The sequence below is a fragment of the Heterodontus francisci genome, chromosome 22 (genome assembly GCF_036365525.1).
Source record: "Heterodontus francisci isolate sHetFra1 chromosome 22, sHetFra1.hap1, whole genome shotgun sequence".
Classification (NCBI taxonomy): domain Eukaryota; kingdom Metazoa; phylum Chordata; class Chondrichthyes; order Heterodontiformes; family Heterodontidae; genus Heterodontus; species Heterodontus francisci.
Window position 1 is genome coordinate 77,384,639 of NC_090392.1, and position 18,858 is coordinate 77,403,496.

General features: G+C 44.8%; 1 protein-coding gene across 15 annotated transcripts in view; it reads right to left on the minus strand.

Annotated features, from left to right (window-relative positions):
- Positions 1-18,858, minus strand: part of phldb1b (pleckstrin homology-like domain, family B, member 1b) — a 355,881-nt gene that overhangs the window by 171,312 nt on the left and 165,711 nt on the right. For all 15 annotated transcript variants that reach the window (XM_068054115.1, XM_068054111.1, XM_068054109.1 and 12 more), the window contains one exon: positions 12,503-12,625. In XM_068054115.1, coding sequence (XP_067910216.1) covers positions 12,503-12,625 — 123 coding nt within the window. The remainder of the gene's footprint in view (positions 1-12,502; positions 12,626-18,858) is intronic.

Below are 18,858 nucleotides of genomic sequence, written 5' to 3' on the forward strand. Positions count from 1 at the left end.
CTGTCGGAAACCTGCTGCGTATCTGATGGCCTCAACCTTTTCGGTCTCCAGGGACACAGTTGAAAGCCCCTGCGTGCTCTGATGTCTGCATCAGGTCTTAATTACTCCAATATCCTGAGTAAACATGATCTTACTGCTACTTTCACTCCTGTGCAAACAAGCCGATTGGCATGGTCGTCTGTTATGGGAACAGAAGGATATTCATGCGTACTGTTATCTCGGGTATCTTTTTATTCGTTCCTGGGATGTGGGCGTTGCTGGCCAGGCCAGCATTTATTGCTCATCCTTAATTGCCCTTGAGAAGGTGGTGGTGAGCTGCCTTCTTGAACTACTGCAGTCCATCTGGTCTAGGTACACCCACAGTGCTGTTATGGACAGAGCTCCAGGATTCTAACCCAATGGTTGCTGGAAAATGTCAAATGAATTTCCTTTCTCTAATTCCTCTTTCCTCCCTCACTTTTGGAATCAGTTCCAAGTTTCCTGTCCAATTCCCAACCAGGACCATTCCTGGCAGACTTCTCTGGTCTCACAGGAGCGTTATCAAACAAAGGTTGACACTGAGTCACTTAGAACAAAGGAGACCGAGGGAAGATTTAATAGAAGTGTACAAGATCATGACAGGCTTAGATAAGTTAGACAAGGAAAAACTGTTCCCATAATGGTACAAGGACTAGGGGACACAGATTGAAAGTTTTGGGCAAAAGATGCAGGGGGAAAATGAGGAAGCACTTATTTACGCAGCGGGTGGTAATGACCTGGAATTCGTTGCCCACAAGGATGGTGGAAGTGGAGACAATCAATGACTTCAAGAGGAAATTGAATGGTCACCTGAGAGAAATAGACTTGCAGGGCTACGGCAATGAGCCAGGGAGTGGGACTGACATCATAGCTCCTTGGAGAGCCAGTATGGACTCAATGGGCCAAACGGCCTCCTTCCTTGCCATGTGCTGTGGACAAAGGGGAACCGGTGGATATATTGTACTTAGATTTCCAGAAGGCATTTGATAAGGTGCCACATCAAAGGTTATTGCAGGAAATAAAAGTTCATGGAGTAGGGGGTAACATTGATAGAAGATTGGCTAGCTAACGGGAAACAGAGAATAGGCATAAATGGGTCATTTTCTGGTTGGCAAGATGTAACGAGTGATGTGTCACAGGGATCTGTGCTGTAGCCTCAACTTTTTTACAATTTATATAAATGAATTAGATGAAGGGACCAAAGGTATGGTTGCTAAATTTGCTGATGACACAAAGATATGTAGGAAAGTAACTTGTGAAGAGAACATAAGGAGGCTATAAAGGGATATAGATAGGTTGAGTAAGTGGGCAGAAACCTGGCAAATGGAGTATAATATGGGAAAGTGTGAAATCGTCCACTTTGGCAGGAAGAATAAAAAAGAAGCATATTATCTAAATGGTGAGAGATTGCAGAGCTCTGAGATACAGAGGGATCTGGGTGTCCTAGTGCATGAATCGCAAAAGGTTAGTATGCAGGTACAGCACATAATTAGGAAAGCTAATAGAATGTTCTTGTTTATCGCGAGGGGAATTGAATATAAAAGTAGGGTGGTTATGCTTCAGCTATACAGGGCATTGGTGAAACCACATCTAGAGTACTGTGTACAGTACTGATCTCCTTATTTAAGGAAGGATGTAAATGCGTTGGAGGCAGTACAGAGCAGGTTTACTAGACTAATATCTGGGATGGGTAGGCTGTCTTACGAGGAAAGATTGGACAGGCTAGGCTTCTATCTGCTGGAATTTAGAAGATTAAGAGGCGACTTGATTGAAACATATAAGATCCTGAGGGGTCTTGACAGGGTGGATGTGGAAAGGATGTTTCCTCATGTGGGAGAATCTCGAACTAGGGGTCACTGTTTAAAAATAAGGGGTCACCCATTTAAGACCGAGATGAGGAGAAATATTTTCTCTCAGAGGGTCGTGAGTCTTTGGAATTCTCTTCCTCAAAAGGCAGTGGAAGCAGAGTCATTGAATATTTTTAAGGCAGAGGTAGATTGATTCTTGATAAGCAAGGGGGTGGAACGTTATCGGGGGTAGGTGGAAATGTGGAGTAATCAGTTCAGCCATGAACTTATTGAATGGTGGAGCAGGCTCATAGGGCTGAGTGTTCTACTCCTGCTCCTAATTCGTATGTCCACATGTTCATAACTGACTCAATGAAGGGATATTCGGAGAGATTAGTCAAAGAGGTCGGTTTTAAGGCAAGTCTTATAGGAGGAGAGAGAGGTAGAGAAGCGAAGAGGTTTAGGGAGGGAATTCCAGAGCTTAGGGCCAAGGCAGCTGAAGGCATGGCCACCAATGGTGAAGTGATTAAAAATCAGGGATGCTTAAGAGGCCAGAATTGGAGGAGCGCAGAGATCTCGGAGGGTTGTGGGGCTGGAGAAGGTGACAAAGATAATAAGGGATGAATCAGAGGAGCTTTATTAGATTGATACCTGGAATGAGTGGGTTGTCTTATAAGGAAAGGTTGGACAGACTGGGCTTATTTGCACTAGAGTTTAGAAGAGTGAGGGGATTGAAGTATATAAAATCCTAAATTCACAAGGTGGATGCGGAAAGGATGTTTCCTCTTGTGGGTGAGTCCAGGGTGCACTGTTTGAAAATTAGGGATCGCCCTTTTAGGACAGAGATGAGGAGAATTTCTTCTTTCAGGGAGTTTGTGCAACGTTGGAACTCTGCCTCAGAAGGTGGTGGAGACTGGGCCATTGAAAATTTTTAAGGCGGAGGTTGATTGAATCCCTTGCTTAACAAGATTCTAAGGTTATCGGGGGTCGAAGGGAGTGTGGAATTCGAGACACAAACAGATCGGCCATGATCTTATTGAATGGTGGAGCAGGCTCGAGGGGCCGAATGGCCTACTTCTGCTCCTAATTCGAATGTTCGTAAGCCATGGAGAAATTTGAAAATAAGGGAGAGAATTTTAAAAACTAAAACTCTACTAGTATAACCACTCTTCAACAAAAATCTACAACACTGAGCTTCTGATCAATTCTGGTCCAGACCACCCCAACACCATGGATACTGAATGAACAGGATCAATAGAAAACCTTACCGCGGGACTCACAGTGCTCATTAACCTCCAACCTTTCTCCTTTCTGCACAACAGTGGCACAGAGCTATATGATGGAAAGGAGCAACCACTGTCTTGGAAAATCTTAAAATGCAAACGTCACGTCCTGCTGTTAGTAACATGAACCAATTCCAATCTATTCACTCGCAAACGAAGTTCCCCAGCTAACTTATCGCCTGCCATATTCCGAATACCAAGCTTTGAATAAGACTGGATACTGGATGATATTTTTTTTTAAGAGATACAGCACTGAAACAGGCCCTTCGGCCCACCGAGTCTGTGCCGACCAACAACCACCCATTTATACTAACCCTGCAGTAATCCCATATTCCCTACCACCTACCTACGCTAGGGACAATTTATAATGGCCAATTTACCTGTCAACCTGCAAGTCTTTGGCTGTGGGAGGAAACCGGAGCACCCGGCGAAAACCCATGCGGTCACAGGGAGAACTTGCAAACTCCGCACAGGCAGTACCCAGAACTGAACCCGGGTCCCTGGAGCTGTGAGGCTGCGGTGCTAACCACTGCGCCACTGTGCTATCATTGCTGCTTTGGACCTGGAGTACTTGAGCTTTCCATGTAGGAAGGGAGAGCGAAGCATGGTCAAAGAGGGAAATTTTCAGGAGGGGGTTTTGAAGGTGTGGAGAGAGGCAGCAAGGTAAAGGGAAAGGGTATAAAGAGACAGCTGCCATCCGTGGTGGAACAGAGGGGTTTGAGGGAGGGATGCACAATAGACCTTGCTCAGAAGTGCTGAGATTGCATGTTGAGATTTGGATTGTTAAGGCAGAGAGGAATGTGGCCAGGGAGGGACCTGAAAGTCAATATGTCATGAGGCACATTCCCAATGGCAAGGACTGGAGGGTGGTAGTATTATGGGAGTTAGTATGGAAAAATAAAGCCTAGCAGTGACAGACACAAATGAAGGCTTGGGTGGCAGTGAGGTGGGGACTTAGGCAGACAATAGTGTGATGATGGTGATGGACTGGAACTATGGTCTGAAACTCAGCGCAGGGTTAAGCAGTGTACAAAGATAATGCACTGTCACATAGTGGTAGGTTAAAGGAACAGATTCTCAATAAATGGAGTTAGTCCTGTATTAATTAACTACTTCAATTATTTTAAAAAAAGTGTGGATATTTGATTATGAAGGGGGTGACGATGATTTTGGCTACATTCAGATAGAAGCGATTAAGCATTGGTCTCTGAACTATTAGGGCCCAGGAGATGGTGAGAAGGTAACTGGTAAAAGGCTGTAGATTGAGTAAGGTTCAGTAAAGGCATAAATCGTCACTTGGTGCTTTTAGGATTCATGAACTAGAATAGGTTTTTCAGAAGATTTAATAAATTAGGTAGAGTTCGTCTACCTCATGTCAACATTCATGATCAGATTGGATCGAAGGATGAAGAGAATGGAGATAAAGGAATATAGGAGATGGGTAAATACAATTTAAGCTATTGGCTCACTTGGAGGGTAAACATGACCAGGGAGCGTCAATGAATCTATGTACTAAATAAATGTAAATAATATGTTATTATTATTTTGCATCCCTGAGTCCAGCAAGTGAGTGTAGACCCGTCTCTCATCAAACATTTACACTTTCCAATGGAGCTCACTTGCTTGTCAGCAGGGACACAAATTCCATGCAATTTCCCTCCTTGATCTATTCGATACTAAGGCCCAGTGTAAGCATGAACTACCATCCTGGGCCAAAATCAGCTAATCCAGCATTGAAAAGGGATCACACCTGGATGTTCCTGCTTAGCATGGTTCAGTACGACACTGGGAAATGAGCTAAGGGGTCAAACATATGTCATATGTACCTGAAGTGCAGGGCTATGGACCAGGTGCTGGAAGGTGGCATTAGTTTGGGAAGCTAGTTTTTTCAGCTGGCGCGGACACAATGAGCTGAATAGCCTCCTTCTGTGCTGTACTTTTTCTATGGTTCTATGTGAGCTTGTGTTTTTTTCATTCCATTGCTCTTCCTTCCTGCAAAGCATTTTTATTCAATGATATCCTTCTAGCTGTGCTGAGATGCTAGAAGCATAGAATCACAGAGAGGTTACAGCACAGAAAGAGGCCATTCAGCCCATCGTGTCTGCACTGGCTGAAAATACTAGCTGCCCATTCTAACCCCATCTTTCAGCACTTGGTCCATAGCCTTGCAGGTTACAGCACTTCAGGTGCAGGTCCAGGTACCTTTTAAATGAGTTGAGGGTTTCTGCCTCCACCACCATCCGGGCAGTGAATTCCAGCCACCCACCACCCTCTGGGTGAAAAACGTTTTCCTCAATGTCCTCTCTAATCCATCTACCAATCACCTTAAATCAGTGCCCCCTGGTAATTGACCTCTCTGCTAAAGGAAACAGGTTCTTCCTATCTAGGCCCATCATAATTGTGTATACCTCAATTAAGTCACCCCTCAGCCTCCTCTGTTCTAAGGAAATCAACCCTAGTCAATCCAATCTTTCCTCATTGCTGTAATTTTCAAGCCCTGGTAACATTCTTGTAAATCTCCTCTGTACTCTTTCCAGAGCAATTATGTCCTTCCTGTAATGTGGTGACCAGAACTGTACACAATACTCCAGCTGTGGCCCAACCAGTGTTTTATACAGTTCCAGCATTACATCCCTGCTTTTGTATTTTATACCTCGACCAATAAAGCAAAGCATTCCATATACCTTCTTCACCACTCTATCCACCTGTCCTGCCACCTTCAGGGACCTATGGACATGCACTCCAAGGTCTCTCACTTCCTCTACCCCTCTCAATATCCTTCCGTTTATTGTTTATTCCCTTGCTTTGTTTGCCCTCCCCAAATGCATTGCCTCACACTTCTCTGGATTGAATTCCATTTGCCACTTTTCCACCCACTCAACCAAACCATTGATATCACTCTGCAGTCTACAGCTATCCTCTTCACTATCAACTACATGGCCAATTTTCGTGTCATCTGCAAATTTCCCAATCATGCATCCCACATTTAAGTCCAAATCATTAATGTATACCACAAACAGCAAGGGACCCAACACTGAGCCCTGTGGAACGCCACTGGAAACTGCTTTCCATTCGCAAAAACATCCGTCAAACATTACCCTTTGTTTCCTGTCACTGAGCCAATTTTGGATCCAACTTGCCACATTCCTCTGTATCCCATGGGATTTCATTTTACTGACCAGTCTGCCGTGTGGGACCTTGTCAAATGCCTTACTAAAATCCATGTAGACAACATCCACTGCATTACCCTCATCAATCCTCCTTGTTTTTTCTTCAAAAAATTCAATTAAGTTAGTAAGACACAACCTTCCCTTAACAAATCCATGCTGACTATACAGTTCTGATGAAGGGTTACTGACCTGAAACGTTAACTCTGCTTCTCACTCCACAGATGCTGCCAGACCTGCTGAATATTTCCAGCATTTCTTGTTTGTGTTCCATGCTGACTCTTCCTGATTTATCCGTGTCTTTCTAAGTAACAGTTTATTCCATCTCTCAGAATTAATTCTAATAATTTGCCCACCACCGAAGCCAGACTGACTGGCCTATAATTATTTGGCCGATCCCTCACACCCTTTTTAAACAATGGTACAACGTTCACAGACATCCAATCCTCTGGTACCTCTCCTGTATCTAGTGAGGATTTGAAGATGATCTTCAGAGCGTCAGCTATTTCCTCCCTGGCTTCCTTTAACAGTCTGGGATACAATCCATCTGGCCCTGGTGATTTATCCACTTTCAAGGATGTCAGACCTTCTAGTACTTCCTCTCTCATTATGTTTATCGTATCTAATATTTCACACTCCTCCTCTTTAACTATAATGTCTGCATCATCCCTCGCCTTTGTGAAGACAGAGACAAAGTACTCATTAAGAACCCTGCCCACATATTCTGCAACCATGCATAAGTTCCCTTGTACATCTCTGATAGGCCCTACTCTTTCCTTAGTTATCTTCTTGCTTTTAGTGTACTGATAAAACATCTTTGGGTTTTCTTGATTTTACCTGCCAATATTTTTCATGCCCTCTCTTTGCCTTCCTAATTTCCTTTTTTACTTCACCCCTGCACTTTCTATACTCCTCTAGGCTTTCTAAAGTATTAAGTTTTTTTGTGACTGTCATAAGCTTTCTTTTTCTGCTATATCTTAGCCTGTAAGTTTCTGGATAACCAGGGGGCTCTAGATTTGGCAGTACCACCCTTTTTCTTTGTGGGGACATGTCTACACTGTGCCTGTAGAATCTTGCTTTTGAATGCCTCCCATTGGTTTGCCACTGATTTTCCTTCAAGTAGTTGTATGGAGTCCACTTTCACCAGATCACCTCTCAGCTTTGTAAAATTTGCCTTCCCTCAATTTAGAACTTTTATCTTTATCCTTTTCCATAATAATGCTAAATATAACTGTATTATGGTCACTATCTCCAAAATGGTCACCCACTGCTACTTCATCCACTTGCCCAGCTTCATTTCCTAAGATTAAATCTAGAATTGTGCCTCCTCTCATTGGGCTTGTTACGTACTGGCTAAAAAAGTTCTCTTGAATGCAGTTCAAGAATTTTGTGCCCTCTGTGCCCTTCACACTGTTTGTATCCCAGTTGATATTAGAGTAGTTAAAATCCCCAAGTATGATTGCCCTATTGTTTTTGCACTCAGAGGTTTGCCTACATATTTGTTCTTCTCTCTCCCTCTCACTATTTGGGGGCGTATAGTACACTCCTAGTAGTGTGGCTGCCCCTTTTTTATTTCTGCTCTCCACCCATATGGCCTCATTTGATGATTCATTTAGCATGTCATCCCTCCTCACAGCTGTAATAGATTCCTTAATCAATAATGCTACACCCCCTCCTTTTTTAGCCCCCTCTATATCCCACCTGAAAACTCTATATCCAGAGATGTTGAGCTGCCATTTGTGTTCCTCTTTAAGCCAACTTTCCGTTATAGCAATGATATCGTGTTGCCATCTGTCTATCTGTGCCTCCTTTGCTAATTTTTTGCCTCCCGTTCCTTGCTCTAAATTTGTCCTATCTGAAACTGTCCTCAGGTTCCCATCCCCCTGCCAATCTAGTTTTATACCATCCCCAACAGCACTAGCAAACCTTCCTGCAAGGATGTTCGTCCCGGTCCTGTTCAGGTGCAGACAGTCCGGCTTGTACAGGTCCCACCTTCCCCAGAACTGGTCCCAATGCCCCAGAAATCTGAAGCCCTCCCCTCCTGCACCATCTCTCCAGCCACACGTTCACCTGGTGCATTCTCCTATTTCTATATTCATGCTCGACCTCTTCACTGATTCTCTGATGAGGTTATATTACAACAGCCCCAGGGCAAAAGCAGACAACAGGATACATCAGCATTCGATTCCTGAGTTGGACTTTATAAGGTACAAAGATCCCTCTCAGAGGAAAAGGTTTAATGTGAGGAGTAACAGTGCTGAGCAACAGAAAAAAATACTTTGTTATATCATCTGAAAAACTGCTCCTGCCTTCGGACAGCTTGATACAACTGAGTAGTTAATTCAGACACTTCAGAGGGCAATTAAAAGTCACCCTGAGCCATGCATAGAATTACATCAAATCCACAGACACAGAAACAATCCGTTCAGTAGAGCTGGTCGATGTTGGTGTTTCTGCTCTACACGCGTCTTCTCCCACCCAACTTCATTTCACCCTAACAGCATACCCTTCATTCCTTTCTCCCTCATGTGTTTATCTAGCTTCTGTTCAACTGCATCTCTGTGTAGATAGTGTCATATATAATCCAGACTGGATAAGGATGGCAGGTTTCCTTCCTAATGGACATTAGCCAGGGTTGGGGCCGACCATGACTCATGGCCCTCCTGCCTTGGGCGTTGGAAGGATGAATGAGAACGGGCAGAGACTGCTTGAGTTGTGTACCTATCATAACCTCTGCATCACCAACCTCGTCACCAGGTTTCATGGAGGCACCCAAGATCGCGTCGTTGGCACCAGCTAGACCTCATCGTCACAAGGCGAGCCGCCTTAAACAGTGTGCAAATCACACGCAGCTTCCACAGTGCGGACTGCGACACTGACCACTCCCTGGTGTGCAGCAAGGTTAGACTCAGACCAAAGAAGTTGCATCATTCCAAGCAGAAGGGCCACCCGCGCATCAACACGAACAGAATTTCTCACCCACAGCTGTTACAAAAATTTCTAAATTCACTTGAGTCAGCCCTTCAAAACACTCCCACAGGGGATGCTGAGACCAAGTGGGCCCACATCAGCGACGCCATCTATGAGTCAGCTTTGACCACCTACGGCAAACGTGCGAAGAGAAATGCAGACTGGTTTCAATCTCATAATGAAGAGCTGGAGCCTGTCATAGCCGCTAAGTGCATTGCACTATTGAACTACAAGAAAGCCCCCAGCGAGTTAACATCCGTAGCACTTAAAGCAGCCAGAAGCACTGCACAAAGAACAGCCAGGCGCTGCGCAAACGACTACTGGCAACACCTGTGCAGTCATATTCAGCTGGCCTCAGACACCGGAAACATCAGAGGAATGTATGATGGCATTAAGAGAGCTCTTGGGCCAACCATCAAGAAGATCGCCCCCCTCAAATCTAAATCAGGGGACATAATCGCTGACCAACGCAAACAAATGGACCGCTGGGTTGAGCACTACCTAGAACTGTACTCCAGGGAGAATGCTGTCACGGAGACCGCCCTCAATGCAGCCCAGCCTCTACCAGTCATGGATGAGCTGGACATACAGCCAACCAAATCAGAACTCAGTGATGCCATTGATTCTCTAGTCAGTGGAAAAGCCCCTGGGAAGGACAGCATTACCCCTGAAATAATCAAGAGTGCCAAGCCTGCTATACTCTCAGCACTACATGGACTGCTATGCCTGTGCTGGGACTAGGGAGCAGTACCTCAGGACATGGACGATGCCAATATCATCACCCTCTATAAAAACAAAGGTGACCGAGGTGACTGCAACAACTACCGTGGAATCTCCCTGCTCAGCAAAGTGGGGAAAGTCTTTTCTCGTGTCGCTCTAAACAGGCTCCAGAAGCTGGCCGAGCGCATCTACCCTGAGGCACAGTGTGACTTTCGTGCAGAGAGATCGACCGTTGACATGCTGTTCTCCCTTCGTCAGATACAGGAGAAATGCCGCGAACAACAGATGCCCCTCTACATTGCTTTCATTGATCTCACCAAAGCCTTTGACCTCGTCAGCAGACGTGGTCTCTTCAGACTACTAAAAAAGATTGGATGCCCACCAAAGCTACTAAGTATCATCACCTCATTCCATGACAATATGAAAGGCACAATTCAACATGGTGGCTCCTCATCAGACCCCTTTCCAATCCTGAGTGGCGTGAAACAGGGCTGTGTTCTTGCACCCACACTTTTTGGGATTTTCTTCTCCCTAATGCTTTCACATGCGTTCAAGTCCTCGGAAGAAGGAATTTTCCTCCACACAAGATCAGGGGGCAGGTTGTTCAATCTTGCCCATCTAAGAGCGAAGTCCAAAGTACGGAAAGTCCTCATCAGGGAACTCCTCTTTGCTGACGATGCTACTTTAACATCTCACACTGAAGAGTGTCTGCAGAGTCTCATCGACAGGTTTGTGGCTGCCTGCAATGAATTTGGCCTAACCATCAGCTTCAAGAAAACGAACATCATGGGGCAGGACGTCAGAAATGCTCCATCCATCAATATTGGCGACCACGCTCTGGAAGTGGTTCAAACGTTCACCTACCTAGGCTCAACTATCACCACTAACCTGTCTCTAGATGCAGAAATCAACAAGCGCATGGGAAAGGCTTCCACTGCTATGTCCAGTCTGGTCAAGAGAGTGTGGGAAAATGGCACACTGACACGGAACACAAAAGTCCAAGTGCATCAAGCCTGTGTCCTCAGTACCTTGCTCTATGGCAGCGAGGCCTGGACAACGTATGTCAGCCAAGAGCGACGTCTCAATTCATTCCATCTTCGCTGCCTCTGGAGAATACTTGGCATCAGGTGGCAGGACCGTATCTCCAACACGGAAGTCCTTGAGGCAGCCAACATCCCCAGCTTATACACACTACTGAGTCAGCGGCGCTTGAGATGGCTTGGCCATGTGAGCCGCATGGAAGATGGCAGGATCCTCAAAGACGCATTGTACAGCGAGCTCGCCACTGGTATCAGACCCATCAGCTGTCCATGTCTCCGCTTTACAGACGTCTGCAAACGCGACATGAAGTCCTGTGACATTGTTCACAAGTCGTGGGAGTCAGATGCCAGTGATCGCCAGAGCTGGCGGACAGCCATAAAGGCGGGGCTAAAGTGTGGCGAGTCGAAGAGACTTAGCAGTTGGCAGGAAAAAAGACAGAGACGCAAGGGGAGAGCCAACTGTGTAACAGCCCCGACAATCAAATTTTTCTGCAGCACCTGTGGAAGAGCCTGTCACTCTAGAATTGGCCTTTATAGCCACTCCAGGCGCTGCTCCACAAACCACTGACCACCTCCAGGCGCATATCCATTGTCTCTCGAGATAAGGAGGCCAAACAAAGATGAACCAGTTGGGTTTTTACAATGGTTGGACAGCTTCATGGTCACTTTTACTGGTGCCAACATTTTATTTCAAGATTTATGTTGAATCCAAAATTCTCAAACTGCCATTTGAACAATTGTTCTTTGTATTATTAGTTCAAGCCTCAGGATTCCTAGTTCAGTAACATAACTATGACTCTACCGTACCCGTTTGTGACATTGGCTTGTGAACAGAATCCCTCACATTATTGGGCACATTGAATCATATGGAATGACATAGAAATTACAGCACAGAAACAGGCCATTCGGCCCAACTGGTCCATGTTGGTGTTTATGCTTTACATAATTGAGGTTGGTAGCATTGAGGTTAAGTTACAGGACTAATACCCCAGAGGTCCTGACGAATGGTCCTGAAACAAGAGTTCAAATCCCATCACGGCAGCTGGGGAATTTAAATTCAGTTAATCAAATAACTCTGGAATAAAAAGCTAGTCTCAGTAATGGTGACCATGAAACTACTGGATTGTTGTAAAAACACATTGAGTTACTAACGCCCTTTAGGGAAGGAAATCTACCTTATATGTGACTCCAGACCCACAGCAATGTGGCTGACCCTGAAAAGGCCAAGTAAGTTGCTCAGTTGTCAAGAATGCACCTTCTAAAAGGATAATTTGGGATGGGTAATAAATGTAGACTTTGCCTGTGATGTCCACATCCTGTGAATGAATTTTAAAAAAAGACAACAGCCTCCTCTCACTCTGTCAGGAGAAAACACTTCTAATTTGTATAAACTGGGCCTTGTGCTCAACCTGTCAATGTCTAAAATAAAAAAATGCCTCCATCTATTAGCCGATCCATATATCATCAGGATAATGTAAATGTTTGACATGAGATAAATCACTGTGACAACTCCATACCTGAAGAATGACAGTAGGACGCTGGGGCGTTTCGGTTTCCAGACATTATACTCTTCATTCTGGATGCCTCTGCTGGATGGTTAAAACGAAAGAATGTTGACTGGCCAAAGCATAGCATACACCCTGTCAAGAGAAAGCAAAGAGAAGTGATTTTGTTTTTCCTTTTTTTGTGAGGGATGTTTATTAAAATCAAGGCAACAGGAGAGATACCAGAGTTGACTCCAAGGCTGGGCTCCGCACATGACCTGCATTGACCCAACTGCACACCCTAAACATCTACATCACAACCAAACAAAAGACACAAATATACTGCCTCTAATTTTGCTACAGTACAGGTCTGTGTTTATTGTGGAATGATATAGGCACAGGTCTGTGTTTGTTGGGGAATATCGGAGAGACAGGCCTGTGTTTATTGGGGAATGTCATTGAGACAAGTCTGTAATTATTGGGGAATATTGGAGAGACAGGTTTGCGTGTATTGGAGACTATCGGAGGGACAGGCCTGTGTTTACTGGAGAATATCGTAGGGACAGGCCCATGTTTATTAGGGAATATCAGAGGGACAGGCCTGTGTTTATACTTAACAGTGGCAAACATCAGAATTTTTGAAACCAAACTGAGTGATTCTCACTCCTAATAAGTGACGTTTCACAGATCTGACTATAGTTAACACAAGTAATTTGTTGCGGGAGGTGACTTGGATATCACTGAAAGCCACTGCCCCGGGAACTACAGCACTAGTGGAGCAAACCAACAGATAGAGAGGCTCACACAGTTTGTCACATGATGACACTGACCCCGCCTCATTTCTTGCCCTGCTTAAAACCCCCTCTGTGTGCCCATAATTACTGTCAGGAGAAAATGAAAGCTCAAACATTTATTGTTCCATAAAAGGAGTGCGAAATATGATTTAAAATAAAGAGTAGAAGTGTCCCAGTGTTTAACTACAACACTTAACATCTTACACAGTCCACAAAACACTTTGTGGCAACATTAGATTAATTTTCTAAAAAGTTTGAAGTGAGTCACAGCTCTATGTCATTCTGACACTGCACTCTATTTCTTCATTGCGATTAAGCACTCAGTCGTGACTTGAGGAACATGCAGGGTAATCTCTATCTCTCCATACACAGCCTATTAGAACATCACAGAATCACAGAATAATACAGTGCAGAAGAGGCCCTTCGGCCCATCGAGTCTGCACCGATGCATTACACCACCTGACCTGTCTACCTAATCCCATTTGCCAGCACTTGGCCCATAGCCTTGAATGCTATGACATGCCAAGTGCTCATCCAGGTACTTTTTAAAGGATGTGAGGTAACCCGCCTCTACCACCCTCCCAGGCAGGGCATTCCAGACCATCACCACCCTCTGGGTAAAAAAGTTCTTCCTCAAATCCCCCTTAAACCTCCCGCACCTCACCTTAAACTTGTGACCCCCTCGTAACTGACCGTTCAAATTAGGGGAACAGCTGCTCCCTATCCACCCTGTCCATGCCCCTCATAATCTTGTACACCTCGATCAGGTCACCCCTCAGTCTTCTCTGCTCCAGTGAAAACAACACAAGCCTATCCAACCTCTCTTCATAGCTTAAATGTTCCATCCCAGGCAACATCCTGGTGAATCGCCTCTGCACCCCCTCCAATGCAATCACATCCTTCCTATAATGTGGCGACCAGAATTGCACACAGTACTCCAGCTGTGGCCTTACTAAAGTTTGTACAACTCCAACATGACCTCCCTGCTTTTGTAATCTATGCCTCGATTGATAAAGGCAAGTGTCCCATATGCCTTTTTCACCACCCTATTAACCTGCCCTTCTGCCTTCAGAGATCTATGGACAAACACACCAAGGTCCCTTTGTTCCTCGGAACTTCCCAGTGTCAGGCTATTCATTGAATACTTCCGTGTCACATTACTCCTTCCAAAGTGTATCACCTCACACTTTTCAGCGTTAAATTCCATCTGCCACTTTTCTGCCCATTTGACCATCCCATCTATATCTTCCTGTAACTAAGACACTCCACCTCACTGTTAACCACTCGGCCAATCTTTGTGTTATCCGCGAACTTACTGATCCTACCCCCCACATAGTCATCTTTGTCGTTTATATAAATGACAAACAATAGGGGACCCAGCACAGATCCCTGTGGTACGCCACTGGACACTGGCTTCCAGTCACTAAAACAGCCGTTTGTCATCACTCTTTGTCTCCTACAGCTAAGCCAATTTTGAATCCACCTTATCAAGTTACCTTGTATCCCATGTGCATTTGCTTTCTTGATAAGTCTCCCATGTGGGACCTTGTCAAAGGCTTTGCTGAAATCCACGTAAACTACATCAACTGCACTACCCTCATCTACACACCTGGTCACATGCTCAAAAAATTCAATCAAATTTGTTAGGCATGACTTCCCTCTGACAAAACCCTGCTGACTATTCCTAATCAAATTTTGCCTCTCCAAGTGGTGATAGATTCTCTCCTTCAGAATTTTCTCCAATAGTTTCCCTACCACTGACGTGAGACTCACTGGTCTGTAGTTCCCTGGCTTATCTCTGCAACCTTTCTTAAATAGTGGGACCACATTAGCTGTTCTCCAGTCCTCTGGCACCTCCCCTGTGGCCAGAGAGGAATTAAATATTTGGGTCAGAGCTCCTGCAATCTCCACCCTCGCCTCCCACACCATCCTGGGACACAAATCATCCGGACCTGGAGATTTGTCCACTTTTAAGCCTTCCAAAACCTCCAATACCTTGTCACTCCCTATGACAATTTGCTCAAGAACCTCACAGTCTCTTTCTCTAAGTTCCATATCTCTTGGGTGAAGACAAATGTGAAGTATTCGTTCAACACCCTACCAATGTCCTCTGGCTCCACCCACAAATTTCCCCCTTGGTCCCTAATGGGGCCTACTCTTTCCCTGGTTATCCTCCTCCCATTGATATACTTACAGAATATCTTGGGATTTTCCCTACTTTTACCAGCCAGAGCTTTCTCATATCCCCTCTTTGCTCTCCTAATTGCTTTCTTAAGCTCCATCCTACACTTTCTGTATTCCACTAATGCTTCTGTTGATTTGCTCTCCTTGTATTTGCTAAAAGCCTCTCTTTTCCTTCTCATCGTCCCCTGAATGTTTCTGGTCATCCATGGTTCTCTGGGCTTGTTGCTCCTCTCTTGTTCACTCAGCCTCTGCTTGCAGCTGCACCTTGTTAGAGAATTGGCTTAAACCAGTTTTCAGGGGCTAGAGTCAGTCAGTATAAAAGTGGGCCATCTTACAGTGCTGACCTTGTTTGCACTGGAGTGCTGACTTGGGTTGCATTAGAGTGTTCAAGTGGAAGTTTGGTGACTGAGGAAGTTCGGTGAGGAGGGAGCGAGGAGCTCCTTTCATTTCCTACCTGTCCTCAGTGAGGGGAGCCGAGAGTTTCCAAAGAGCACACCTTTGTGCCTGCATTTACTGCAGAATTCCCTGAGCCATTGCACAGATTACAAACAAGTGGGTGTGCTTTGTAGAAAACTGTCAATAAATGGAAATGAAAAGCTGAGCATCAGTAAAAATGACCGTCAAGCTGCCAGGAAAATATTGTCCTTCTGGGAGGGAGAGCTGCCGCCCATACCCTGCCTGCCTTCTATGTTTTTTTCTATTCATTCTTGGAGTGTGAACGTCACTGGCAAGGCCAGCATTTGTCGTCCATCCCTAATTGCCCTTGAGAAGGTGGTGGTGAGCTGCCTTCTTGAACCGCTGCAGTCTGTGTGGTGTGGGTACACCCACAGTGCTGTTAGGGAGGGAGTTCCAAGATTTTGATCCAGCGACAATGAAGGAACTGCTAAGTGATTTCTCTCTCAAAGTAACAGACTCTTTACTCTAAATTGTCTTGACAAGTTATTCAGGTGAGGGAAACCCACCACCACCTTTTCAGGGAAACTTCGGATGGGCAATAAATGCCTGGCTTTACAACAACGTCTATGAGTAAAGACCTTCAGCAGACATTAGTATGGGGAATCTCATAGCAACTAGTGCAGGTTTTGCACAGCTTTGAGCTATGTGTCTCCTGTTCTTTCCAAAACGAGCTGAGACTGCACCAATCTCAGTCTCTGAGAATACCACCTAGATGGCAGAAAGAGGAGACAGTCATTCCAGTGGCCTGGTGTGGATCTAAACACAAAGATGTTAGGACTGTGTGCAACCCACTGCACCATCCAGCCCCCTACAATCCAAATCTTCTATATAAAGACAATTAAAGAGCTCAAAAAAAGTTTGCAAGTCAAGTTGGATCTGGTCAAGTTTAAAGTTTCTGGGATGTTGAAATAGGGTAGATTTGTATGAACAGTAATTCCACAGAATTTACAGCACAGAAACGGGCTTTTCGGCCCAACAGGTCTATGCCAGTAGAAGCAAAATACCGCAGATGCTGGAAATCGGAAATAAAAACAAGAAATGCTGGAAATACTCAGCAGATCTGGCAGCATCTGTGGAGAGAGAAGCAGAGTTAACGTTTCAGGTCAGTGACCCTTCATTAGGTCTATGTCAGTGTTTATGCTCCACACGAGCCTCCTCCCACCCTATCTCATCTCATCCTATCAGCATATCCTGCTATCCCTTTCCCCATCTATGGTATTTGCCTCAACTACACCCTGTGGTAATCAGTTCTGGGTAAAGAAATTTCTCCTGAATTCCCTGTTGGATTTATTAGGTTTTATGAGCTGAATTTTTAATGTTATAATTTTCAAACAGAAAGTTCTTCAAATGAGCATTTTCCTCCTCACCCACTGTATAAATAACACAGTCTAAGGGGTCAGTCATTCTACAGCTGTGGGTGGAATCTTGCTGTGTGCAAATTGGCTGCCACGTCTGTCAACTTGGAAACAGTCACGACACTTCAAAGTAATTCTTGTCCATGAAGCACTCTTGAGTTTTTCTCGGGAGGCAAGGACAGGAGACTAAATCACGACAATTCTTTTTTCTCCTTTTTAAATGAAAAGCTCCTTCAAACAATGGGAATGATCGTACAATCAGATAAAGTCCATATTTGTGGTTGTTGTGGCCTTGGCCAGGATTGAGGGGTGGGGGAAGGGGAGGGGGGGTAATAGGGGGAGAAAAGGAAGAGATCTGAAAATCAAAGTTTGGAATCAGCTGTGTTTACATTAAATACAAGCCAGCTTTGACTTGTTCAGAGATCCAGAAAACCTCAGATTAATAAAGGTTCGGCTCCTGTGCAATAACCAGACACAAGTTTTCAACCAATTTGAATGGTCTAGTTGGTTTTGACAATTCTACGAGAACATCTTGTTGGCAAATTAATGCTGGAATCTTTCAGAGAACATGCCCACTTCACCTCATTCTCGTCGCAATTTTAACACTTTGTCCAGATAAATCTCGCTGAGGCAGACAATCCTTCTCAAAAACAAACTTACTCCAGAGAAGAAGGAGTTCAGTTTGCATTTATATAGAACCTTTGACAACTTCAGGGCATCCCAAAGCACTTTACAGCCAATAAAGTACTTCATTGGCTGTAAAGTGCTTTGGGATATCATGCGGTCATGAAAGGTGCCACATAAGGGCAAGTTCTTTCTCTCTTTGTTGTCATTCTCCCTCATTTATATTCTGTTGTCTTCCACTGCCTTCTGGGCCAATACGAGCCTGAACCTGCCCTTCATTGTAAGAGGCAGATGATGTATTCTTCAATATTAAAAACGGTTTGCTTCACTTCAAAAAACTAATCTGGGTCACGATCCAAAGCACATTGGTGAACAGGCCCAGGGAGTTTAGAAGGCCAGTGTGAGGTCCCGAACATTGTACTGTGTCTCTGCAGCCATGGGCTCAACATATGCCACTAAGTCTCTATTGACCAGTGCTCCTTTGGCTGGAGTCCCATTCTCCACCCTCGGCAAACATCAGCTCATCCAAACCTCAGCAGCCCGTATCCTATCCCACACCAAGACTTGCTCAAGCATTACCCCTGAGCTCACTGATCTACACTGAATTCCAATCCCCCACCAACTCATACTTAAACTTGTCATTCCAGTGTTTAAATCCCTCCATGTTCTCGCCCTCCCTGTCTCTGTAACCTCCTCTAGTCCTGCAACATCCAAAACTCTCTGTTTCTCTGGTCTCTAGTGCAATGCCCTCTCCCTTCATCCCACTATTGGTGGCCGAGCCTTCAGTTCACCCAATCCCTCATGCTCTGAAATCCTGTCCGACTGTCTCCTCTTCTAAGACCTTAATATATGTTGTTGTGGTGATTGACTGTATAGGTAATGTCTTGTGACTGAACATCAATGTAAAAGCACCTTTCAAACAAATCTCTCTTCCTGTCCCTTGCTTCCATTTAACAAATCGAAACAAGCACCTTTG